At 42.3% G+C, this 27,026-nt stretch overlaps 2 protein-coding genes across 2 annotated transcripts in view; both read left to right on the plus strand.

Annotated features, from left to right (window-relative positions):
* Positions 1 to 27,026, plus strand: part of LOC121648215 (ceramide kinase-like) — a 75,444-nt gene that overhangs the window by 21,066 nt on the left and 27,352 nt on the right. The window contains exon 2 of the mRNA XM_041998219.1: positions 22,963 to 23,103. Coding sequence (XP_041854153.1) covers positions 22,963 to 23,103 — 141 coding nt within the window. The remainder of the gene's footprint in view (positions 1 to 22,962; positions 23,104 to 27,026) is intronic.
* LOC121648214 overlaps positions 25,162 to 27,026 on the plus strand; it is a 9,260-nt gene continuing 7,395 nt past the window's right edge. Inside the window, exon 1 of the mRNA XM_041998218.1 lies at positions 25,162 to 27,026. This exon is cut by the window's right edge and continues 1,581 nt beyond it. The gene's annotated coding sequence lies outside the window, so the exon portion shown is untranslated.

Raw genomic sequence — 27,026 nt, forward strand, 5'->3', positions numbered from 1 at the left:
GTAAACTTACATGGAAAAAGTGAGGATTTGGTTATTTTTAGAAAATCCCACCAAGCCACTAAAGAGGAACTGATATTGATGCTTTTAAAACACTGATGTGTTTTGATGGTTGAGCTGATGAATGGCAGGTCAGAGATAAACACATCCTCACACAATGCTTGCTCTACATCTAACCATGGTTCATCCATACTGCTAGGTTTAAGCCATTTGGAGATATACTGCAGCTTGTTAGCTAAGAAAACATGATTAAAGTCGGGTAGCTCCAATCCGCCTCTATCTTTAGTCTGTTGTAAAGTTTTTAGACTGATACGTGATGGCTTATTTTTCCATAAAAATTTAGATATATGTGAGTCCAGTGACTTAAACCAGCTGGTAGATGGTTTAGAGGGTATCATTGAAAACAGGTAGTTTACTTTAGATAGAACCATCATTTTAATGGTGGGAACCCTCCCCATGAGTGATATGGGTAAGCGCCTCCACCGTGAGAGATCATCCTCTATTGCTTTAAGTAGCTGGACATAATTTAGCTTTGTTAGTTCTGATAACCTGGGGGGAATGTTTATGCCTAGATATCTAATGTTTAGATTAGATTAGATTAGATTAGATTAGACTTTATTATCTCACAGTGGAGAAATTCACTTGTTACAGCAGCTCTTGTTATAGAATAAAGTGCAGAAAGACAGAATAAGGTGAACATGCATCACAGCAAGAAGGTGCAATATAAATTATTTACAAGAAAAAGTCTAAGAAAAGCAAAAATATGTACCATTATAAATATAAAAGATATATATATATATATATATATATATATATATATATATAGAATATAACAACAACTTCACAGACTATATACATATTTACATGGTGATGGTGGGATATGAAGAATATGATGACATTGATAATGGGGGGTATTGCACAGTAAAATATAAATAAATATTACACAGTATTATGACTATACAGATAAGTTGTACAGTCTGACAGCAGTGGGAATGAAGGACCTGCGGTAGCTCCTTCCTACACTGAGGGTGTCTTAGTCTGCTGCTGAAGGAGCTGCTCAGCCCCTCCACAGTCTGGTGCAGCGGGTGAGAGGTGGTGTCCATGATGGATGTGAGCTTGGCCAACATCCTCCTCTCACCCACCTCCTCCACAGAGTCCAGCAGGCAGCCCAGGACAGAGCTGGCCCTCCTGACCAGCTTGTTCAGTCTCTTCCTGTCCCGGTCAGTGCTGCTCGCTCCCCAGCAGACAACGGCGTAGAGGACAGCAGAGGCTACCACAGAGTCATAAAATGTCCTTAGCAGAGGCCTGCATACTCCAAAGGACCTCAGTCTCCTCAGGAGGTGGAGGCGACTCTGGCCCTTCTTGTACTGTGTGGTGTGACCAGTCCAGTTTACTGTTGAGGTGAACACCCAGGTACTTGAAACTGTCCACCCGGTCAATGTCCTTCCCCTGGATGTTCACCGGTGTGTGGGGTAGTGTCCTTGTCCGGAAGTCAATCACCATCTCCTTGGTCTTACTGGTGTTTAAGCACAGGTGGTTGCGCTCACACCAGTCCACAAAGTCCATGATGACTGACCGGTACTCCAGCTCGTTCCCCTCAGACACACGGCCCACAATGGCTGAGTCGTCAGAGAACTTCTGGAGATGACAGCTGCTGGTGTTGTAGGTGAAGTCCGAGGTGTAGAGGGTGAAGAGGAACGGTGAGAGCACTGTTCCCTGAGGGGCCCCCGTGCTGCAGACTACCACCTCAGACACACAGTTCTGCAGACGCACGTACTGTGGCCGGTTGGTGAGGTAGTCGATGGTCCACGCAGCTAACTTTCCATCCACTCCAGCTCCATCCAGCTTCCCCCGCAGCAGCGCCGGCTGGATGGTGTTGAACGCACTGGAGAAGTAAAAAAACATGACTCTCACGACGCTCCCAGCGGTCTCCAGGTGAGCCAGCGCCCTGTGCAGTAGGTAGATGACAGCATCATCCACCCCGATGTTTGGCCTGTAGGCAAACTGCAGCGGGTCCATTGTGGTGCACACCACGGAGCGGAGGTGACCGAGGATGAGCCTCTCCATGGTCTTCATCAGGTGGGAGGTCAAGGCGACGGGTCTGTAATGGTTCGGTTCCTTAGCGTGTGATATCTTAGGAACCGGAACCACACAGGAGGTCTTCCACAGGACAGGGACCTTCTCCAGGCTGAGGCTCAGGTTAAAGATGTACCTGAGCACCTCACAGAGCTGGTCTGCACAGGTCCTGAGCAGCCTGGGGCTGATGCCGTCGGGTCCTGCAGCTTTCCTGTTCTTCAGCCGCCTCAGTTCTCTCCTCACCTGCGCCGATGTAAGGGAGAGGGGGGAGGTGGAGGGCAGTGGGGGGCTGGTGGTGGAGTCCATTGGTGTGGAGTGGAGATGGGGGGTAGGTGAAAGTGGAGGTGAAGATGAAGGTGGTCGGGGGAAGGGGATGGTTGACGCTGGACTGAGAATGTGTGAAGAGGAGGGAGGGGGGGCAGAGAGAGTGGGGTTAGAATCAAATCTGTTAAAAAACAGATTTAAATCATTGGCCCAGCGCTGGTCTCCATCAGCTGTCCCTCTGGCACCACTCTGTCCAAATCCAGAGATCTCCTTCAGCCCTCTCCACACGTCCCGTGTGTTATTCTGCTCCAGCCGCTCCTCCAGCTTCTTCCTGTAGCTGTCCTTGGCCCGCCTGGTCTTGTACTGGAGTTCATGCTGAACTCTCCTCTGCTCCTCTCTGTCCCCTTCTGGTTCAGCAGGACTTTAAGCTCAGGGGTCACCCAGGGTTTGTTGGAGAAACACCGCACCCTCCGGGTTGGCACAGTGTTCTCCACACAGAAGTTGATGTAGTCTGTGATGCAGTGGGTCAGGCCATCAATGTCCTCTCCATGAGAGCTGCAGAGTGTCTCCCAGTCTGTGGTTTGGAAACAGTCTCTCAGTCTCTCATTGGCCTCATCGGTCCACACTTTCACAGACTTCTTCTGTGCCAGCTGTCTTCTCACCCTGGGTGTGTATTCAGGGAGCAGATGTACGAGGTTGTGATCAGAGCGTCCAAGCGGGGGGAGGGGGGTGGAGGTGTATGCGTCCTTCACATTAGCATACAGTAGGTCCAGCGTCTTGTTCTCCCTGGTGTGGCACTTCACGTACTGGACGAAAGTAGGGAGAGTGGCAGAGAGCGAGGTGTGATTGAAATCCCCGCTGATAAGCAGGAGGGACTGCGGGTGGCGAGTCTGCATCCAAGTCACTGCGCTGTGGAGCAGCTCACAAGCAGCTGCTGCATCGGCCGAGGGAGGGATGTACACATTAAACAGTATAACGTGTGAAAACTCCCTCGGGAGGTAATACGGCCGCATGCCCACAACGAGTAACTCAATGTCCCTGGTGCAGAGTTGTTCCTTTACACAGACGTGCGCCGGGTTGCACCATCTCTCGTTGACATACACCGCGAGTCCCCCGCCTTTCCTCTTACCACTCTCCGCCGCACTCCTGTCCGCGCGCGAAAGTTTGAATCCATCCAGGGAAACCACAGAGTCCGGAATAAGTCTATTCAGCCACGTCTCCGTTAAACACATGAGGCTACATTCCCTGAACTCCCACTGTAGCCGGGTCAGCGCCGTGAGCTCGTCGGTCTTGTTAGAGAGGGAACGAACGTTTCCCATAATCACAGAGGGTACCTCCATTTCCTCTCCTGGAGCTTTCTTCCTGCTCTGCAGCCTCTTCTTTTTCTCCGTATCTCCGCGGGAATCTCCGGCTTCTCCGCGTAGAGAAGAGCAGTGCCGCTCAGAGCTAACAGCTGGTCCCTGGTGTAAACAATGGAGCCGTGGCTGAAACCAAAGGTGTCCCCCGCCGAAGTTTGGAAAAGTGCCAAAAGAAGCAGAAATCCAAATAGAAAATCAATAAAAGTAGGCTTCCCATGTGCAGAATTGCACCTGGTACTGACTACTGTAAAGGAAAAAAGAAAACCACGTCTAAAAACCATAGAAAACGCTAAAAAAAGGAATAGAGGAGGCAGAGCTGCCGTAGCACGCAGCTGCTCGCACAGCGCCTTTTTTTTTTTTTTTTTTTTTTTTTTTTTTTTTTCCCCAGACTGTATTGTAGTATTGGGTATGTTTTGTAGGTCACAGTTAATGGGCATAATAATAGTCTTAGACCAGTTAATAGAGTATTCAGATATTGGTGAGAATGTGTAAAACGTCATCAGCATAAAGACTTATCTTGTGTTCTATATTTTTGGCATGGATTCCTTTAATCTCTTTATTTTGTCTTATGGCAGCAGCTAGGGGTTCAATAAAAATAGCAAAGAGTGATGGAGAAAGCGGGCAGCCCTGCCTGGTTCCTCTCTGCAAACAGAAGCTTGGAGAGGTTTGATCATTGGTCTTCACACATGCATTTGGGTTGTTTTATAATATTTTTATCCAATCTATGAAAGATGACCCAAACCCAAATTTGTTTAACGTTGCAAATAAAAATTTCCAGTTTACTCGGTCAAATGTTTTTTCTGCGTCTAAAGAAATTACTGCGGATTCTAGGTTATGTAGAGTAGAATAATCTATGATGTTAATTAATCTACACATGTTAGTAGAGGAATGTCTACCTTTAATAAAGCCTGTTTGGTCAGGATGTATTATTAGAGGGGTTATTTTTTTCTATTCTTCTGGCCAGAGCTTTGCTAATTATTTTGAGATCTACATTTATTAATAAAATTGGATGGTAACTGGATGGAAGTGTCGGGTCTTTACCTGGTTTTAATAGTAGAGTAATATTGGCTAGGTTCACATTTGAAGGTATTTTTTGTTTTTCCTTTATTTCTAATATCATATTGTAGAAAGTGGGTGCCAGCATTGTCCAGAATTCTTTGTAGAATTCTGCTGGGTAACCATCTGGACCTGGAGCTTTATTGTTGGGCATATGCTGGAGAGCTTCTTGGAGTTCGTTAAAGTTGTTTTGAATTAAGTGTGGCATATTATATTATTTTATCTAGATGATTTATTTTAGTATGTTTTAGTTTTTAGTTTGCATCCATGTGTACCTGCCCAGGTGTTTTGTGTTAACTATAGTTCGCTTGCAGCTCCTAGATTAGCTCATACTTCTGTCTGCTTTAAATAAACTTGCAATCCAACAGAAAACATAGTTGTCCGACCAGTATAACATATCTAAGTTTGCATAAATTCAACTTCACACACAATTCTATTAACAAGTGGCTATGGTCGCTAGATGCTAAGAAGCTAATGTAAGTTAGCCAGCGGTTTGCGGTCGGTTTAACGTTATTGTTGGAACACTACAGCCGGTGGTTTAAAGTTACGTTATAAACAACCACCACCAAACCTTTTGTTAACTTACCATGAAGTCTTTGTGGAGAACTGCAACGTGTCTCTTCAGGTTTGTTGTGTTTTGTCCAGCTACATTTCCAGACCACATTCCTTCCCTTCAGTAAAATTAAGCATAAGTTTTTCTTTTTCTCCACTTCAATGTAGTGAAAATGGGTCCATATATCACGTCTTCTCTTTCTCTTGGGTCCCATGCAAAGCATGGCCATTAATGTTTTATTTTTAACCTTTGGCCATGAATCCACCTCCTGTCTGTCCCAGGTGTTTGTTCACCTGCCCGCTGCAGGTTTGAAAGGGGGATGTGTGAGTCACGGAAGAGCCGAGGAGGAGAAGAGGACAGGATTTGACAAAATCATGTCATATAATAAAATAATATAATTTTCATCTCATCTTTGTTCCTGAACTAAAATGTCCATAGATTTTAGCCCAGTTTTTATTTAGTGAACTACATTTTCGTCTCTTCTTTATTATACATGAACATGTGTTCTGATTTAGTCCCAGTTATTGTTTATTAACGGGGGTTTTAGGCTGAATCCCATTTCACCCCTTGGCCCTACCACTTAGCCCTCCCCTTTGTTTTGCGCGTTCACGTGTAGGAGTAGGGGTGCCCCAATTTCTTTTAGGATAGAGGGGTAGGAGTAAGTGGTCGGGCTATATACCCCGTCAAACGAAGATTTTTCAGAGGCACACAACGGAGGGGTATGAAAAATATTCATGATAACTGGGTTGGATTCATGATAACTGGGTTTCTGCTGTTTGGAGCGGGCGGTTTCCTGGCATATCGCAAAATTCGGACACTGTCGGCAGTCACTGGCAAGCTGCCGGATTTCTGTGCTGGTGTGTGCCGAGCTATGAACAATCAGGCTTTGGCGGTACAGGAGCTGAATCGTAAACTGGAGGCTATTCCAGTTCTGGATGGCAAACTGGTTGCGATTTCTGGGCTTGTACGTGAGGTGGTCACCAATTTGGAGAAGTTGTCAGCTCGGCTGGATGGAAATTGACCCAAAATTCGGATGATTGGAGTCGCCAGTGGGACCACTGTAGAGACTCAAGGCAGACGAAACAGCTCTGGCCTGAACCAAAACAAATGCTGTTATCAAATTCGGCTCCCTGTGCTGGCCTTGGATGGCTGGTTGAAAGCTCCCTGGAATGTTTTGTTGATGGACGCTCAGTCCCCCACCCTTCCCTCACCCTCTTCACGGGCGATGGACTTCAACCTAGATCAGCCCTCAAGGATGCCCCACTATCATCAGGTGGCAGAGACTGTGAGGGAGAACTGGGGCATAGTTCATATGCTCACTTCTACGCACACACATACATGCACCACACTCAAGTACACAACTACAGATACATCCCCCCGTGATTCACTGCCTGGGGCTGCTCCTTACCCCGCTCCTTCCACTCCCTGGCGGCGGGTCGACTGGACTGCGCTCGTGTCAGCTGCGTCCGGACTTGCTGTGATGGGAGACCCCTCTCCCCCACGTGTTTATGAGTTTTGTTCTTTATGTACTGAGGAGTGTTTTTTGTATCTCAATAGTGGGCCCTTAGGCCCAGTGTGGAGATGCCTTTTTTTATCCTCTCCAGCTACATCTTACCCCCCTAATGTTACCTTTCACCTATATCTAAGATAAGGAGCGCTGTCAAGTGGCTGCTCTGACGGGCTGCCTGATCCTGTTTGTGTTATATGTTGTTTTGTCTAGTCTTGGATGGGTTGTACTGGAAAACACATTTCACTGTGCAATTGTACTTGTATAACTGTGCATGTGACAAATAAAGCCTCTTTGATCCTTTGATCCTTTGATCCTATATGAGAAAGCAAGTGTTTCTACGCACATCACGCTTTCTTGAGGTGCAGGGTAACACGCACTTACAAAAAAGCCACAGAGAAAAAGAGATGATGCCCGTAAACATAATGAATTTTAATTGCACTCAAAAGTTCTGCATTACGTCCTATATAGGCCTGTTGCGATAAGTAATAAACCAAATAATGGCACAGTAAGGAAAAAATTTGCCGGCCGCAATAGTTTTCATTAGGTTTCTTTTTTTTGTTTGTTTTTTTTCTGTCATACTTTACTATAGACCGACACACCTGACTTAAACTAATGAGTCATTGTGCAGATTCTTATAGGCTGTTGGATCCATTTAATTTGAGTCAGGTGTGTTGGTGCAGGGATGCATGGAAAACATGCAGGATTGTGGCTCTTGAGGACCGACGTTGGCCACCCCTGCTATAGACTTTGGCCCAATCCCATTTCTCTCTTTATGACAGGTTTCACTATGGAGCATCTGGACTGGACGCTCTTGCGGAGTGATCTCTCTCGTGTCATATTTGACATGTTGCAGCACCAGACCGCGGTGAAGCACCTGTACGAGCCGGTTGCTGCATTTGTCTGCAGGGCTGCCAACGCTCACACATCGGCTATGAGACTCACGCATTTGAGTGGCTTCTCACGCTCTCGCACTCCGATTTCTTACGTTGGAATACACATCTAGAGCAATGCCAGCTAATGGAGAGGTTCGAGAAGATTCTCAGAGAGCCGCGTTACTTTTAGGCCGGTGTCCCGGCGTATATGTTAAAAAGACGCAGCGTCGCAGCGGTTCATCACTGCTCATAGAACAGTTTGACACGCAGCGATGAGGGGAGATATCTCGGCTTCACAAACAGCAATGATGCACAGCATGTTTTTTCCTTTTTATTTTATTTTTTTTTAATACAACTGGCAGTTTTGCCGGTTTTTGAAAGCCAGTTTTGTTTATAGAACAGAGACTTTATTATCTTTCAGACTTATTGTTTTTGACTGTGTTTGACTTTCATTCATTGGTAATGAGACTGAGAGTCCGTTCAATTTATTGTTTTTGTTTTGTTTTTTAAAATTTCTTCCAGTTCCAGTGTAAAATGTTCTTTAGTGACTACCGATGACGTATGTGATTGTTGATGGGGTGCCCCAATTCGTAGGGGTTGACTTTCAGCCCCACCCCTTCTAGCTCTGTTTTTAAGGGGTTGAGGGAAGGTGAAGGGGTAACAAAGAGAAATGGGATTGGGCCTTAGTCTCGTCTAGTCTAGTTTTAGTCCGGTGAAAAATGTGCGTTGACGAAAATATTTTTGTTTAGTTTTCACTAATGAAATTAACACTACCATGGAAGCACTGATTGACTGCCTGGTTTTCTGAATTTTGTCAGGAAAGAAAGAAGCAACTCATTACAGGCCGAGTTGGATAGGAATTCTGGTGTTACTGACACAGGAGGATTAGTTCATTTGTCAACAGTAACGAACAAGGCGCGAGCATTATTGTTGCCCAGAACGTCCGCTCCAGGTCCATCCATGGCCAGATCCAAAGAGGTGCTCTTCACAAGCCAAGCCCTTTCCGGTGACGCTGATCATCAGAGTTGTGGTGAGGATCATCTAAAACACCTGGCAACAACTGGAAAACACCGGTTTACACTGTAACCCGGTGTTTTCTGAGGTTCTGTCTTATCATGTTGTTTTGGTCTCTAGTCTGTTGTCCTTGTCCGAGGGAACAGTGTCTGTTCAGAAAATTAAGCAGGTTGGAGGCGAATAGCCTCACTCCTGACCTGTTAAGGCAGAATTTATCTGTCTTAAAGTGCCTGCGGTCCGAGAAGTTGAAATTGTCTATGAAATCATAAAAAAATTTTTTGTTTCAGTTAATCATTGATTTTTTTGCTTGTTGCTTTTGTTTGTTAGCTCTCCTTTACCACCAGCCCCTCTGTTTCTCTGAGTCTTTCTTTCTTCTAATCAGATAATGATGGTCTTATCTTTGGAACACAGTATTCAGTTTTTTTTTTCCCCCATTCTTGGTGTTTTTATCAGTACGCACACAGGCAGCGAGAGGGTAAGACGGCTAAAAATCAAACGCTACTTTCACCCTCTGTGACTGTAAAAATTACTTGTACTGCGTACACCAAAATAACCTAAATAGACTATTTTACAGTTGCATTAATGTGTCCACATGACATTTCAGCTCTTTGCCTCTCGATGTGTCTATTGGGGTATTCATTTGGGTGTGATAGAGCAAAGCACTGTTGTGTAGGTGAATGGGTAAATGTGACGTGGTGTAACTAACGTCATGAGTGATCAACATGACTAGAAAAAGTGCAACATAAGTACAGTCCATTTACCAGTTAGATACAAGCTCTAACTGAATGACCTTTAGTACTAGGCTGTTGGATCCATTTCATTTGAGTCAGGTGTGTTGAAGCAGGAAACATTGGAAAATCTGCAGGACAGCGGCCCTCGAGGACCGACTTTGGGCACCCCTGTCCTAAACCATTCAGAGCTTTATAAACCAGCAGCAGAACTTTAAAGTCTATTCTCTGACAAACAGGCATCCAGAGTAAAGACCTCAGAGGTGGAGTGATGTGATTCACTTTCTTGGTTTTAGTGAGGACTCAAGCCGACTAAAGATGGAAGCTGGACTAGTTTTTCCAGGTCCTGCTGAGACATCAGATCTTTTACCCTTGATATATTCTTAAGCTGATAGTAGGCTGACTTTGTAATTACCTTAATGTCTTTCTCAAAGTTAAGGTCTGAGTCCATCAATACAGCCAGATTTCTGGCTTGGTTGGTGGTTTTTAGGTGTATAGACTGAAGCTCTGTGGTGACCTTTAATCGTTTCTCTTTGGCTCCAAAAACCATCACCTCAGTTTAGTTTTTGTTTAACTGAAGAAAGTTTAGACACATCCAGTAATTAATCTCCTCAATGCATTTACCAAGAGCCTGTGCTCCTGGTGACATTGTAATATATACCTGTGTGTCATCTGCGTAACTATGGTAACTAATGTTGTTCTTTATGATCTGTGCCAGTGGGAGCATATAGATGTTAAACAGAAGAGGCCCCAGGATGGAACCTTGGGGAACTCCACATGTTATTCTTGTCTGTGCAGATTTAAAGTTACCTATTGACACAAAGTACTTTCTATTCTCTAAATAAGATTTAAACCAGTGTAGCGCCAGAGAAGCCCACCCAGTTCTCCAGTCATTTGAGTAATATATTGTGGTCGACTGTATCAAATGCAGCACTGAGGTCCAGTAAGACTAAGACTGACATTTTTCCATCATCTGTATTCAAACATATGTCATTAATGACTTTGGTCAGAGCATCTCAGTGCTGTGGTGCTGTCTAAAACCTGACTGGAAGACATCATAGCAGTTGTTTTGTGTTAAAAAGTCGTTTAGCTGATGAAAAATGGCGTTTTTGATTATCTTACTTAGAAAAGGAAGATTTGAGATCGGCCTGTAGTTGCTCATTTGTGTCTTGTCTAGATTGTCCCTTTTTAGCAGAGGTTTGATTATAGCTGTTTTTAGACGTTCTGGGAAGACGCCCGAAATTAAAGACCAGTTCACTATCTGTAACAGATCTGAGTCTTTGAGACCTTTTTGAAGAAACCTGTGGGCAGGATGTCCAAGCAGCAAGAGGAGGAGTTAAGCTGACATAAGAGGTCGCCCAGATCTTTGCTGTTAATGGGATTAAACTGTGTCATGGTGTTTAAACTGGTTTATCATGGACCAGTATGTCTGTTGAACCTGCTGTTGATAAACCAACTACTTGTCTGATATTTTGGATTTTTTCTGTGAAGAATTTGGCGAACTCATTGCAGTCTTGGTGGAATAAAGTTCAGGTGCTACTGACACAAGAGGGTTTGTTAAAAATAAATTGTCAATAATAGCGAATAAGACCCGAGCTTTATGAAAGTTTTTGCTTAATAATGTCAGATGAATAGGACTTTCTTGCATTCCTCAGTTGTAAGTTATAAGAGTGAAGTTTCTTTTTATACATGTCATAATGAACCTGTAGATTTGTTTTGCTCCATCTGCGCTCAGCTTTCCGACACTCCCTTTTTCCATTTTTCACCAGTGTGGAATTTCTCCATGGAGACTTTCTTTCAAGACACAACCTTCACCTTAATAGAAGCAATAGCATCCATATTACTTAACATTTTAGCATTAAAATTAGTGGCAATCTCATTGGCTGAAGCCCCTGATAGGGCAGGTGTTAAAGAGAAGGCCTGGTTTAACATATTACTTGTGTTTTCAGCTATACACCATTTAGTGATCACCTCCATTGAGACATTTGTGTGAACAGGAACTGTACACTCAAAGAAAACACAGTAATGATCAGACAGGCCCACGTCACACACAGTACCCTTGGAAACACCCAAACCCTTAGAAATCAGTAAATCTAGAGTGTGTCCTTTAATGTGTGTGGGCTCTGTTATATGCTGAGTCAGCCCAAAGTTGTCCAAACTGTTCCTCAGGTCTTTAGTCCCTCTGTCCAGAGGGTTGTCTACATGGATGTTAAAATCACCAACAATAATTACACAGCCAGAATCTAAACAGATTGTAGCAGCAGTTCACTAAACTCTTCATAAAATTCTGCACAGTGTCCTGGTGCCCGGTAAATATCCAGAAATATTGATCTGAGATTAGCTTTTACTTGAAGAGCCACATATTCAAAAAAGTAAAGTTTCCAAAAGATAACTGCTTACATTGAAATGATTCATTAAATAAAACTGCTACTCCTCCTCCTCTCCTGTTCAGTCTGACCTCACTGATAAAACTAAAGCTGGGAGGGTTGATTCAATAAGAGCAGCTGCACTGTTATCTTGGTTTAACTAAGTTTCTGTTAAAAACGTAAAATCAAGGTTGTGTTCAGTTATAAAATCATTAATTAAAAATGTTTTCCCTGCTAATGACCTAACATTTAATAAAGCTAACTTAATGGGTTTGGAATTGTTTACCCTATGTTTGGGGGCACGCTGTGGCTCACAGGGTATGTTAACTCTACTTAGAAACCTTTTAGAAAGCAGCTCTCTGTGTTCTGACCGAGCTACTTTTCTCCTTCTGTTACCAAACAGTAGATATTTTTGAACCTTCTAATAAACAGGGGTCCAGCTGGTCCTGGAAAAAAATCATGATTGCCGTTATCCAGGCAGCCTGGACCCTCCACACATCATACATCCGAAACATGAAGCTGGCCTGGTGGTACAGGAGGGGCTGGGCGCCCTCCCTTTAGCTGCTCTGGCGGGGGGGTTATGGGGGACAAAAACATACTGGGGCCAGGGCTCCAGACTGCAACCAAACAGTCGCATTTGCAATTAAAATGTGAGACAGTACGAGTGAATTTTTCATCGTCTCTACAACGGTGAAACATCTACCGGTCTTTTTCTTGTAGGAGTTATAACTGAATTTATTTAGCCGCTAACAAACTTCTGCTCCCCTCTTCAGACCAGTAGTTCACAGTAACGCGCAGATTAGCTGCTGGTTTGTCAACTCAAACTAACTTCAATACGAGAAAAGGAGACAAACACCAACGAAAAAGAGGACAGCCAATGTGTGTGTGAGTGGGGACAAACGAGCTCTGTGATTGGCTAATGTGTGGAAAGAGGCGGGTCTTTGGGGGAATTTATTATTCCTCTGTGTTGCCAGCGTAGCGACTTTGTGGCTGTATTTAGCGAGTTTTTCTGGTGTTACTGGAGACTTTTGGAGACGGAGGTGAATGAAGGGAGTTTATCTTCCCAACGAGGAGCGGTGCTGGTCAGACCCTCTCATACGAGGCTTGGTCTTCTCGCAGCAGCAGCAGCTGCATTCAGACGACGTTCACCTCTGTTTCATGACCAGGCTGGAAATGAAACGTAAAAGCTGCTGCTGGAGGATCCTGCTGGTTTACCGTCACAGTAACGTCTGTTAATGAAGAGTGTGGAGGAAATATTTAAACAGTTAAAAGTGTTGTGAAATTTTAAAGACTCCTAGTTAAAAAAACAAAAATACACTTGAACTAAAAAAAAAGAAAACATTGACAGATTTATTTATTTATTTATTGCTGTTCTAAACATTTTTAGGTTGTCTTTTTATCAATTTTTGCCTGTCCCACAACATCCCTCTTTTTGGCAGCATCCATTACAACTATATTATACTCTGTGTCAGTTCTGGGCGTTACCGGCTCCGCTCTTCAAATCGCTTGCTTTTCACTGTTCCCCGGTCGCTCGCAGAGTTGGGGAAAACAGCCTTTTCCTATTCTGCACCATGGACATGGAACAATTTACAAAGAGATCTTAAATTGGAATCATTTATTTCAGTGGATAAATTTAAGGCAATCATAAAGAGTGTGGTAAAGGAGACATGTGTTTGTTTTTCTTGAGAGGCTCACTGTGTTTTTAAATAGTTGTTCTAAATCTTAATGTGTTTATTTTGCTTAATTTTTATGTATTTGTAAACTGTATTTGGCTGCTACCTTGGCCAGGTCTCTCTTGTAAAAGAGATTCTGAATCTCAATGGGACTTCCTGGTTAAATAAAGGTTAAATAAAAAATAAAATTATACTGATTATGCTAATTACTAACTTGTAGGACAGCCAATAGCTGCTGTTCTTACTGAGGAGTGGGAACAGCGGCTGGAGGAGCATCAGTCCCTGAAGCTGTTTATTACCAGGAACTACATGGACCAGTCGTACCATGTCCTGTGGGGGATGATGGGGACAAAGATGTCGTTCTGCTTCGACTATGAAGTGAAAATCAATTCAAATCAAATCAAATCAAATCTGATTTAATTTGATATGACAAGTTCTATGTCTACTTGGTTTGTATTCATATGGCAAGTAAGATGGGTTTTTTTATGTCATGTCAACTGCACAATAAATGTGAATCAAACATTGTAAATTCTGAATTTATTGTTCAAGTTTTTATCTTTTTTTCCTTTCCTGATGGGACAGGCATATTCCAGGGAGACAATACCAGAAATGAATCCCACTGAAAAGACTTTCCACATCAGTCCAAGTGGTCCACCAATACTATAATGTAAGATAATGTAGCACTATTCTATTCTATTCTATTCTACAGTCATTTAGCAGACGCTTTTATCCAAAGCGACTTACATTTGAGAGAAAGAACAACACAAGCATGAATTCAAACAAGATGGACGTCATCATTAAGTGGTAGTCAGACCGCTTTTGAGTCCAGTTGGACCAGGTGCTGTCATGTAGTGCTAGAGGCAGTGCATATAATTTTTTTTTTTTTTGAAGTCATTTTATTTAAATACAAGATCACGATTTCATCACACAATATCATCTTGGGCATAAGTGCAGCAGCTTCTTCAGTACTTGGTTGAGCCAAAGAGCTGGACAAATCTTTCTAACTCATTTAGTTAAGCTAAGTGTAGAAATGCTCCTTAAACAACTGAGTCTTTAGCTTGCTTTTAAAAGTGGATAAGGACTCTACGGATCAGACAGAGTTTGGTAGATCGTTCCACCACCGGGGAACAACAGAGGAGAAGAGTCTAGCTACTGATGTGGCGCCACCTTGTGGTGGGAGCACTAGGCGTCTTTTACTGGCAGAGCGTAACTGTGGAGAGGGAGTGTAGCTCTGGATTAAGGAGTGGAGGTAGACCGGAGCTGTTTGGGTTATTGTTTTGTAAGCCAGAAGCAGAGCTTTGAATCTGATGCACTGCAACTGGAAGCCAGTGGAGAGCGATTAGCAGCGGAGTGACATGAGCTCTTTTGGGCTGGTTGAAGACCAGACGTGCTGCTGCGTTCTGGATCATCTGCAGAGGTTTAACTGAGCATGCAGGCAGGCCAGCCAGTAAGGAGTTGCAGTAGTCAATGTGTGAAATGACCAGAGCCTGGACCAGGAACTGGGTCGTGTGTTCACTCAGGTAGCGTCTGATCCTCCTGATGTTGTAGAGAGCAAATCGGCAAGACCGGGAAACGGAGGCAACATGGTCCTTAAAGGTCAGCTGGTTGTCTACCATGACACTAAGATTCCTGGTAGAAGACTTAGGCACTAGTGTGATGGAGTCAAGCTGCACGCTTATCTGTGACGGTAAGGAAGGATTGGCTGGAAAGACAATAAGCTCGGTCTTGGACAGATTTAGCTGAAGGTGGTGATCCTTCATCCATGCGGAGATATCAGCAACATGCTGATATTCACATTGAGACGGTTGTGTCGTCAGGTGGGAAAGAAAGGAAAAGCTGAGTGTCATCTGCATAGCAGTGGTAGGAGAAACCAAGAGAGTTAATGACTGCACCGAGTGAGGAGGTGTATAGTGAAAAGAGAAGAGGGCCAAGCACCGAGCCCTGAGGCACCCCTGTTGTCAGCCCATGTGATCTGGACACGCCCCCTCACCAAGATATTTTGAATGATCTCCCTGTGAGGTAGGACATAAACCACGAGAGGACAGATCCTGAGATGCCAAGCTCCAAGAGTTTGGAGAACAGTATATGATGGTTGACCGTGTCAAAGGCAGCCGACAGGTCCGTATAAGTACTGAGGATTGACCAGCGGATCTGGCAACCCGTAGGGAATCAGTAACTGACAGGAGAGCAGTTTCAGTAGAGCGGCCTCGCCTATAGCCAGATTGATATGGATCTAACAGGTTGTTGTGTTGGAGGAACTGTGAGACCTGACTGAAGACGGCACGCTCTAGTAGTTTAGACATGAATGGAAGCAGTGAGACCAGTCGGTAGTTTCCAACCTGGGCTGGGTTGAGTGTGGGTTTCTTCAGCAGGGGGTAACCCGAGCTTGCTTGAAGGCAGAAGGAAAGACACCGGATTTAAGAGAGGAGGTGATAATATGGGTTACTGCAGGTTTGATTGTAGGTAAAATGCTCTGCAGGATGTCAGAGGGAACAGGATCAAGAGGACAGATTGTGGGTTTTGAGCTGACTAGAAGTCTAGAGACTTGGTCCTCATTTAGAGAGCGGAAGGAGCAGAGTGAGGCACCAGTAGCTGGTTTGGTAAGGCTGAGTTGGTCAGGCTCAGTGAATTGGTTACTGATGGTAGCGACCTTTTCAGTGAAGTAGGAAGCAAACATTTCTGCAGTCAGCACAGTGGGAGGCTGAGCAGGTGGTGGAGATAGAAGAGAGTTAAACACCATGAACATGTCGTGTGTTGGGAGCATTGTGGATCTTGTTCTGATAAAAGGCTATCTTGGCTGCCTTTAGGCTGGATGTAAGTTTCAAGTTTTTGCTGGTACTCTGACAAGTCAGTGTGCTCTTTTGATTTGCGCCACTTTCTTTCTGCAGCCCTGAGTCCGGCTCTGTGCTCCCTTAGAACCTCTGTGAGCCATGGACTGGGAGGGTTTTGTCTGGCTGGTTTTGACACCAGAGGACAGAGTTTGTCCAAAAAGAAGGCGAGAGAGGAGGAGAGTTTTTCTGTAGCCTCATTAACAGACAGTAAGGAGAAGTCTGAGTGTGAAGGGAGGGTAGAGTAAACCTCATCAGACAGCTGTGTAGGTCTGAGGGATCTCAAGTTTCTGTGGTAGGACACCAATTTTGGAGCTGCTTGAGTGACATGAGGAAGGAAGACAGAGAATTTAACCAGGAAGTGGTCTGAGAGATGCAGCGGGGTGACGGACAGGTCGGCTGTGGAGCAGTTTCTGGTCAGCGTCAAGTCAAGAGTATTACCAGCTTTGTGTGTTGGAGGAGTCTGTACCAGTTTGAGATTGAAAGAGTAGATGAGAGCCAGAAAGTCAGTTGCTGTGGTTTGTCAATGTGAATGTTCATGTCTCCCATGACAATTAGTGGTGTGTCATCATCAGGAATGTCAGAGAGAATCATGTCCATTTCAGAGACAAACTCGTCTATACTGCCACCCGAAGGCGGTAAATGACCAGAACGTATGCAGTGATGGGTGTAGAGACCTTTACTGATGATACTCAAGTGATGAGCAGTTAGCCATAGGACGGACAGAAGTAAAGTTCCACTTTTTAGAAATAAGAATGCCCGTTCCACCTCCTCGTCCAGCTGAGCGAGGTGTTTGGGTAAATTCTGCATTGAGAGAAAGGGCAGCTGGTGTAGCTGTGTTTTCTGGACGGATCCAGGTTTCAGTCAGGGCTAGGACCTGAATGTCAGAGAGATTTATCAATGAACTGATGAATTCTGTTTTGTTCACTGCAGACTGACAGTTCCAGAAACCGAAGGTAACAGAGGGTGTGACTGACGTGCATGCCATTGGAAAGGACAGGTTTTGCGGATTGTGGTGTCTATGGGTGACACGCCTTGGTCTGTACCCGTATCTAACAGGGATGGGTTTGAAGCACATTGTGCGTTAATATAGTTGTGAGGAGGTTTAAGCTTGTGCCCTTGCTCGGTGGACTTGCACAGGTAGACTTGCAGGTCTTTACCCTTTGTGGTCTCAACCCGACATGGGCTGACACAATGGCTGACGCCTCGCTGACGCTTCAGTGCACCATGTGTGGTAAAGTACCTGGAGCTGACACAGCTGATCTCACTTTGCTTGATTGCACCCAGCTGAAACCGCCTCTATCTGCTTTGCCCTGAGCAGTAACCAGTGGGTGTGACCCGCGTCACGGCCTCAACTGGTTGAAGAGAGAAGGTGCTAACGACAGCACCCCACACCAGCAATGTCAACAATAACCCGAAACTCAAGCAGTAAACTCACCTAACTGACTGTACCAACCCTGACTGAAATCAGTGCTTGTTCTCTACACTAGATTCATGATGAATGTGTTCAATTGTGCAATCAATATTAAAATTAATTAATCTATGTAGTTATGGTTCCAATAAAAAGGTGACATGCAAAGTTTATCAGATGTAAGGACTAATGCTTTCCCGATAATGTGTGGACTGTTGGATGGACAAGACATTTCATGTTCTGGGGGGAAACTACAGACTATATTTTCTGAGAATTTATAGCAATAATGGTCAGTCTTTTAACTGGAACAAACATCAGCTGATCTATCAGTAATGGAAGTGGTTGTAGACATCAGCTGACCCACTGAACTGAACATTTTTAGATGTTTGAGGGGTCAACTGTCTGGAGTAACTGGTAACAGTGTTGTTTTCCTGCAGGGTTTTGTGTTCCTTTGTTTCACCATCGACCAGACTCAGGTTGGAGCCTTAGCTCCCACGGTGCAGTGGACCACCTCCACCTGCCAACCGTAGGTTTAGTGATCGTGATGTTGTTGTTTGAACACGTTTCTGTGATCGATGGATGAATTATGGACTCCGTGTGCCTCTAAACTCAAGCGGTTCTGTTCTGTCCTTCCAGAGAAGTTTAGGTAACTAAACCAAATAATTTTCTAATTTTCCAAAACAACCTGAAAGAAACTGATAAATTTGCACTCACTGACTGAAGTGCTTGGATCGTGGACCTAATTTATGAATTTCAATTTGATTCTGTACCATCTAAACTGGCATTTTGGAATAAAGCACATGGCGTTAGTGTAGAAAGTTACAGTCAGACTGTGTCCATCAGCATCCAACACAACAGAAACATGGCGTTTCACTGCAGCTCCTGTTTGTAGTTCAGTAGTTGTCATAGCTCTGCTGTCATACTTACGTCTCTTCATCTTCATCCATGCTGTTGCTTTTTCTGAATAGCTACTTTCTAGATGTTCTTTAAAGAAATAATTTAGCAAATTAATTTTGTAAAGTGTAGGATCTGCTTTTCTTTATTCATTTAAGTCAGAAGTACTAGCTTGGTGTAATTTAGCTGCTGACTCAATACTCTAAATTATCTTTACTAGAAACTTAAAGCAAAGATGCTTCTTCATCTTCATGAACCAGTTTCAGTGGAGCCATAGGTTTTGGCTCAGAGGAAATTCTCCCATTTCTCTTCACGGGTAAACAGGCCATTTAAAGCGCAAATTGATAAACTTGGATTCTCAGGGTCATTATCATCCTTCATCACTCAGCTTCTGCTAAGCATCAGATGGACAAACTATGACATTATCCTGAAAGATCCCTTGATAACCTCTGGAATTCCTTCTATCCTTTGATGGTCAGCTTACTTAAAGCCAATAAATGCTTGAAAGTCCGATTGAGTTCATTGCCATACTCTGCTTTTCACCCTCAGACTGATAGGTTTTCACCTCCACAGAGATGTAGCTAAAATTTGTGGCAAACAGAATGCAGCAACATTAATTGGTTCTCTTGGTGTTTTATAGTTACAACACTGCTTTGCTCCTATTCACTGCCCCCTTTGTAACAAAAATGTCAAATTTGCTCATCAGTCTAATGCAATAACCGCTTTACTATCTGCAGCTGTTTGCCATTTTCTCTTTTTAAAGTACAGAACTTCCTCACTGAAACAGTTGGTTTTTAGTCACTACTGTCAGAAACAATGGGATAAATACCCTACTAACACCTAGTGTATTGGGGTCTGACTGCATCCATCAGACAAAGATCAAAATGTTATATTCCCAAAGAGCATGACAACCAAAGAATTTAGACTGTAAAACAATACAAAAAAACAATACAATAAATTTGCGGTCAGTTAAGGGCGGATTCACACTAGGATGGTCTGAACGACTTGGTTTGATGGTGGGATTCCTGAAAGATTTTGCACCTTCCTTTGGTTTGGTTTTCTTTCACTCTTCACTTTAAGCGGACCAAACTGCCTACACAAAATCACGCCGTTACAGTAAGTTCTTGCTAGGCGCGATTTTTCCTGTAACAACCACTGACCAAGAAGAAAATAAGCACAAGCAAGAAGAAAACCCAGTTCATCAATTGGCCAGGACTGAAAACAGCTCGTTCACCACGAGTAAAAACTGGAGCAACAATAAATTTATGCAATCTTGGGGTTTTTAGTTTTAGTTTGATGTTCAAACCTGATACAGTTGTTTGTAGCTTTGATAACAATGTGTTCATTATGAGCAGCAGGAGAGGCAGCGAGACACCCAACATGTCACTCTACGTCCTACATTACATCCTCTCTGGTTCACTGGACAGTCAATTTGCTTTCACACTGTAAGGACATGGCACCCGGGTTCAGTTGCAAGTGAACCAAGACCACCTGGTTTTCGAGCAAACCAGAGTTTGCCTCTTTTTCCGAAACAATCCACACTACCTGTAGAAGCCGACCAGGCTTCATTTATAGTGGACCAAAGAATGGCAGGCAAATGTTAGTGGCAAATGTAAGTCGCTTTGGGTAAAAGCGTCTGCTAAATGACTGTAGAATAGAATAGAATGTGCCCTAAATCAACACAAGGAGGAAATATGTCATAAAACCTGTTGAGGGGATGATGAGACATGTTGTTCCAAAAAATTAAATAAAATACTAAAAAGCTCAGAGACTACTCTGAAAACAACAAAAACCCTAACTTATCAAAAATGGCACCAACTACTAACCTAATGTACCTAAACAAAAACAATTTACGCGACTTAAGTACCTTGTCCACAAGCTTCTTGTGGAGTATTAAATGACAAGACGAAAACTATCTCAAGAACAAAAACAAAGTTATCTGTTCTCGCAGGGTATGTAGCAAGCTTAAGTTCAGTAAAACTCTGCAGTACAGGTCTTCCAGGATCAGAGACATAGGAAAGCCAGCTTACCAGGTGCTATTCAGTAAGATGGTTTCTAAAGGTGATTGGACAGTCTAAAATTCCAGTGAATGACATGGTTGGATTGCACTGCATAGATTGAATGTAGTCAGGTTGTTGGCACCTTGGAAAAACAATGTAGGGGCTAATTTCTGCTCCTTTTATAATCAAAAGCACCCAAAGTGCTTTACCTTGTGTCCATTATTCATTCACACTTGGTGGTGGTACGCTACATGTGTAGCCACAGTTGCCTTGGGCAGACTGACAGAAGCGTGACAGCCAATCCACGGCCACCCCATGTATGTTTTATGTATGTAAATAGGTACGTCTGTGTCAACGCTGTGAAACGTCAATGCCCGCATACTCTGATTTATCAGTTGATTAGCATGGTTGTTAGGTAATTCGTCCACTGCCACAGGGCAGTGCAGAACTCAGAGTTTATCTCTGAAATCCAATGTCAGTTTCAGACATGGTAATGGTAGAGGAGATCATGAGACATAAACAGAGGTAGCATAGTATCTATTTATTTTTGATTATGGCAGTTTTGGTCCCTTATACCGTGGAATGCTCTTCATGCTCGTCATTAAAAAATGATCGCGATTGAGTTTTTTAAATAAAAATACTGTTCCGTTTATTCACACACACACACACAGATATGGCGTTTCTGTAGTTCCCAAAGTGGCGCTCTTAAAAAACCAACCAAACACATGAAAATGGAGCACATGCATGTTATACACCGGGCGCGTGCACATTACGAGTGATTAAATTGGTACCCGTGAGTGAAAACACACATCGCGAGGAGGCATTTCTGCACCGCGAGGGAATAACGCAGTATTATTTAGAGCTCCACTGTGTGTATATATCAATTCTGTCACCCACGCTCGGCTGAACTCGCTCAACTGCTGGAGTTTTGAGACTCCGGGGGTGGAGACTGAGGCCGACATGTCTTATCCTCGGATTAGCTGGTTTCTGGCCGACAACAGAGCTAATGTCAGAAAGTACTTCTCTGAAGTGTTGTCAACACATGGAAATAAACAATTCTGAGATTTTCCATATGCATAAAGGGCGATTCTCCTAAATTCTTGGGATCCTAGACCACATTAGACCACCTCCTGATAAAAAAAAACTACATCTTCAAATCTGGACTGAAATATTCTACACAGAATGTAGATTCATTAAATCACAGTTTCTGATTTGTGAAACCTTTATTTGTGAAAATGCAAATTAGGCTCATTGTATACATTTGCATCTATTAATTGGATGTTCTGTTATTTTACGTATACTGTAAGTATACTATAAGTGTTGTAGCCCCTTAAGTTTCATGGAAGGATTACCTGTAGTTGACATACAGACAATAAAATGATCCTGAATGAATTATAAGGCACCCAGAAATGCCTCCTCGGGAAAAGGTAATGTTAGCCTTATGAACTAATACTGAACATCCTGCATATAATGTTAGAAACACAGCAAACAATGCGATTAAGATTAAATGTGGTTATACTTGTGATGGTAGGCTATATGTCCATGGTCAAATAAAAAGAATAGAACACGTTATTTCATTCACTCTGAATGACAGAGTAGCTTGAAGAGGTATCAGTCTGAAATAAAGTTGAACAGTCGAATGGCTGTGGCTAGTTAGCGCTGCTCAGGGTAAATAGGCCAGGAGGACAGCAGGTAAAATGCTGCTGACACTGGTTAGTTCTTAGTTTTACCTTGTCAGAAAGAATTTACTTTAAAGAATTAAGATTCAAATGCTTCTTGTAGCTTCAAAACTGTCTCAGCAGGTGACTGAAGAACAACAGATAAGCATACAGGTATATATTTAATATGGCACGTCAGAAAGTGTGTGTTTGAACGCCGCCCATTGCACACGCTGCATACACCCCGATGACCAACTCCACCGACCACCATGACCCTGTCGCCATGGGAGCACCATAAATTACTACCTGGTCTGTTGGAAACACTGCAGTTCTCTTTTTTTCCTCCTGCTTTACAGTATGTTCATACAAATATGTGCAAATGGTAGAAAACATGGATTAGAAGAAAACTCCGAGGGGACAAGACATTTTTCTGACTGAAGTTAAAGGAAAATATCAAATGAGGACACAAATTCCTCTTTTTCTTGTATTTCCTACATTCTGTTCTAGATTTGCTTCTGCTTTTTTAAGCCAAACTTATGTTTAACTTCATTTCTTTTCATCATCTTAATGCTTCATGGTGAACGTCTGGGTTCATGATGCCATGAGCTCACTCTGGATGAGAGAAAGGTTCAACGTTCTGCTCCACGTCTGAGAGAGAAGCTGCTGGAAATTTTAATCTGTGCTTGTGTGTGTGTGTTGCTCAGGTGTGTGTCACAGCGTGCCGGTGTCGGAGATCATCTCCATCCGAGTGGAGGAGGAGGCGAGCGGCAGCAGACGGAAAGAGGATGGCAGCTGGAAAAAGATCACAGAGATAGACGGAAAGGACGGCGGGCAGGCCTTCACAGGTAAACGTTGGTCCGTATACCAGTCCGGAGGAGCACTGGAAACACTATTTAGAAAAAAATACAAAGGTTTATATATTTTACATGCATTATATTTTGTTCCAGTTCTGTTTGCAGTTCAGGTTTCAAATATTGATCCTGTTAATCTCCACTGACTACTTTATCACTAATTATCTGAACCATGAAATTTCTTATTAATTCCTTATTGTGTCAGAATAATATTAAACCCAAAAACTTCATATCAGGTTTATTAGATTTCTGAGCTACTTTGCCTTCTGAAAATATTTCTAATGATTTGCATTGTTATTTTTTTATACATGAAGCTGAATTACATTAAATTAATCAATAAATATATTTTTGATTAAAAAGAAGATTAAAAAGAAGAAAGGACAATAAAAAAAATCATTTTTATTTGTAATGTTTGTTAGCATGCGTAGTGTGAACTGTTTATCACTCCAAGTCTCAATAATCTGATTTTTATGACGTATTGTGAATAATGAAGGTCCTCATACTTTTTCCCTGAAGCAGCATCATGAGGTTCTTCTACTCATCATGAAGGATATGATTCATTAAAACTCACAAAATCTGATCAATGGAGCAAACAAAGCAGATGTAGTTATTTTATATACATGGTCTTTCAAATACAGCAAAGTGGATAGGAAATACTTTTCTAATGAAAAGTTATCTCATTTAACCAGAAAAACAACTTTTTTCTCTACAAGTTGTAAAAAATAATCTGACAATAACTTGAGAGCAGCTGCAGACTGATGCAGGGCTCTAAATGAACATCCACCATTTGTGAGTAAAGATTCAGTTTGGCAGCTATAAATAAAAACGTACTTTTACAGATGGTGAATTAGTGATGCGCCTTTGGAGCAAACGGGGAAGGGACTTGTTGATGGGTACACCAATCGTTTGAGGAAGACTTTCATCACAGCATTATGCAAGAGAAGGAAAGGGGTAATACACTCTGAAGGCAGTGTAATGGTACAAAACTACAGCACAAGATGTGTAGCTGGATTTAAATCGAAGTTTGTCAGTAAAATCCGAAGAAATGAGCTAAAACTGAAAAAATCTGAATCTGGCTGCATGTCATTGATATTAGAGGCTGAAAAGCGGAGAGCAGAATGTTGTAAAATAATGTCCTTCATTTGTCTAATTTACTATGGTTCTTTGTTCAGCTCCTCATTTAATGGTTTCATTCAAATGTTAAACAACAGTAACTGGATTTTTGTAGGCTGTTTAAAAAGCACTCAATAAATAAATGAATTACCAACATAAATATTTTACAATTGCTAAATTGGGGTAAAATAGAAGTTCTTAGTGTTACTAAATAAAGAACCATTTGGGAGTTGGAAGAGCCGACTCTTTTATGGGAGCCAAATCTTTGAAAAGGGCTGGACCTCCCATCACTGCGATGACTGCAGCACATTTCTACATTTCTCAGGAAGCTTATTCCATCCGTCCACTGTTGGTGTTTACTTCAGCATGTGTTAGATGAGCTACTGACTGAACAAAGTGCATCTGATGAGGAGAGAAATTAACATGTAGAAGGAAAAACTGAAATATGGTGCTTGGACAAAATAAATAAATTAGGGTTGGACATGTCAACGCCTTAATTGCGTGTTAATGCAACGATTAATTAACACTGTTATTTATGTAATCGTGCTCTAAGTTGTTGTGGTTTTTTTTTCTGGCCGCTGGCTTTGATGACAGAAACATGGCGTCCATGTCTCCCTTCCCTGCTGCAGCGGTGCGTCGAATGTAATCAGGAGAGAGCGGCTTTATTAGAATAAAGAGACGTTTTCTGTCTGGAACTTAAAGAAGAAGAACCGACGTTTCTCTTTGGCTGTCCAAACCCATGCAGATGTCAGAACATCGTGATATTTGGACGGGAAACTGCTCACAAAAGACAATGAGAAACTTTTTATTTATTTATTTATTATCATTTTTTTAAATAAATGCAGTTTTAGTTTAGGCAAGACAACAAAGGTAAGACATGTTTTCTGACTTTTACAAATGTAAAACATAAATCGGGCCGTCTTCTGCCATAGATGAACGTAGACGTGGCCTCTGACGCTGCTGTCCGTAGGAACGATGCGTCAACGCGGCCGCCATCTTGGCCGGGGTAAGCCGCGTCTTCTTACTGCATCAGTCAGAGTCAGAGATCTATCAACGATTAAAATCACCACAACTCGCTGAATTTCCATACGGTTTTCAATCGGCTTGGTTTATTAGATAAGTCACACATATTTATAATACAACAGATCATTATTATTATTATTATTATTTTATATCATACACTTACACATACTCAGACACACTCACATGGATACAGATTTTTTTTTCTACAATACTAAGAGAAATAATGGTGATGCTCATATATGGAGTTATATTTATAATATGAATAATATAAAATATAAATAAACAAAAACGTAAAGGAATGAGTTATAAAAAACAAAAGAAAAACAAAAACAAACACTCATTCAAAAAAAAGAGGATTGCCTAAATTAAACATTTACCAAAATAAGCCCAAAATGAAATACCTCAGTTAAAGTTGGATCTGTTCTTCTTGTCATTTTCAACCTAAATTTACCTCTGATGTGACCAACAAGTAATGAACCTGATAAGGTACCAAAGAACACATCACCAACATAAAACACACGTTTTTTAACACAACGTCAAAGAAAAAAAAATAAACAGAGAATTCAAGACCAGAGAAATTTGTACGAGTACCGAAGGGTTCATTTAAAAGGAAGCATTTCTAATAGTGTGTTTTATTATCATTTAGAGCAGGGGTAATCAAACTTTTTTTCCTGGGGGCCACATTATGGTTCCGGATGATGATGGGGGGCCAGTCCCACCTCAGCTGTAACGTAAAATTGTATGACCCAGACCAGAATGACCACCAGCAGGCCAATGGGATCATTATTATTTTAAAATGCTGGAAATTAGACCATAATTTCTACCAAAGATCCTCAATGGATGCAGTTCCAGAACCACTGAAGGAATCAAGTATTGATGACTAGTGGCGATGTCTGTGGCTCATTCTGGAGTAGATTGCAGTGGTTTGATGTTTATTGGTTTATCTTTACTGGTGTTTTCTAAAAGTAGTAATTGAGGTCTTCACACTTTGTTTTGATTTGAAATACCACAGATATTCCATTTATTTACTTTCTAATAAGAATAACATCAAAGCTGTCAAAATAAGAAACATCTGCCTAGTCGAGGTGATTGACAATGGCAAAAGTGAAAAAGTACAAAGTATATTGTAGGTAGGCCTGTTGAAATTAACAAACAATAATTTTGCGCAGCATTTAATAAAGGTCAAACAAATAGGCCTATTAAAGGCAGAATCTGTAGGATTTTCAATATAAATTCATGTAAAAAATAACAAATACCATAATTAGAAAGTTTAAAAACATGTCATTTGCCATCATTTCATATGTGATATTTTATGAAATTACAAAGTTATTGGTTCTTTTTAAACTTTTTACGGTCCGTAAAAGTTGTAGTACCTTTTTTCCACCAGTAGAGTGAGTATAAGACAATTTATAGCAGAGCAGCTCGAATATACAGCTCAGAAGCGATTCCTACATTAGTTGAGAGAAAGGGAAGAAGAGGTGGAGCTTCGCACAGTGGCAGTGTTTCGACTGAATTGCCTCACCAATCTTCACGTGAATTTGTGAGAGCAGAGCTTCCAGAGAAGTTTAGACAAATCGACCTTGGCTTGTCTATTTGATATAAAGCATGGATGAAACCACTTCAAAGCGACCAATATCACCGCCAGAGTTAGCTTCTGGTAAGAAGAAAAAAGTACGCTACGAGTCACAGAAGCTGTATGACCAGAAGCGTGGGAAAACTAGAATAAATATCGGCGTCGCCTTCACGCGCTGGAGACAGCTTCGTAACAACAAAGGACTGAA

This window comes from Melanotaenia boesemani, chromosome 10 (genome assembly GCF_017639745.1).
Source record: "Melanotaenia boesemani isolate fMelBoe1 chromosome 10, fMelBoe1.pri, whole genome shotgun sequence".
Classification (NCBI taxonomy): Eukaryota; Metazoa; Chordata; class Actinopteri; order Atheriniformes; family Melanotaeniidae; genus Melanotaenia; species Melanotaenia boesemani.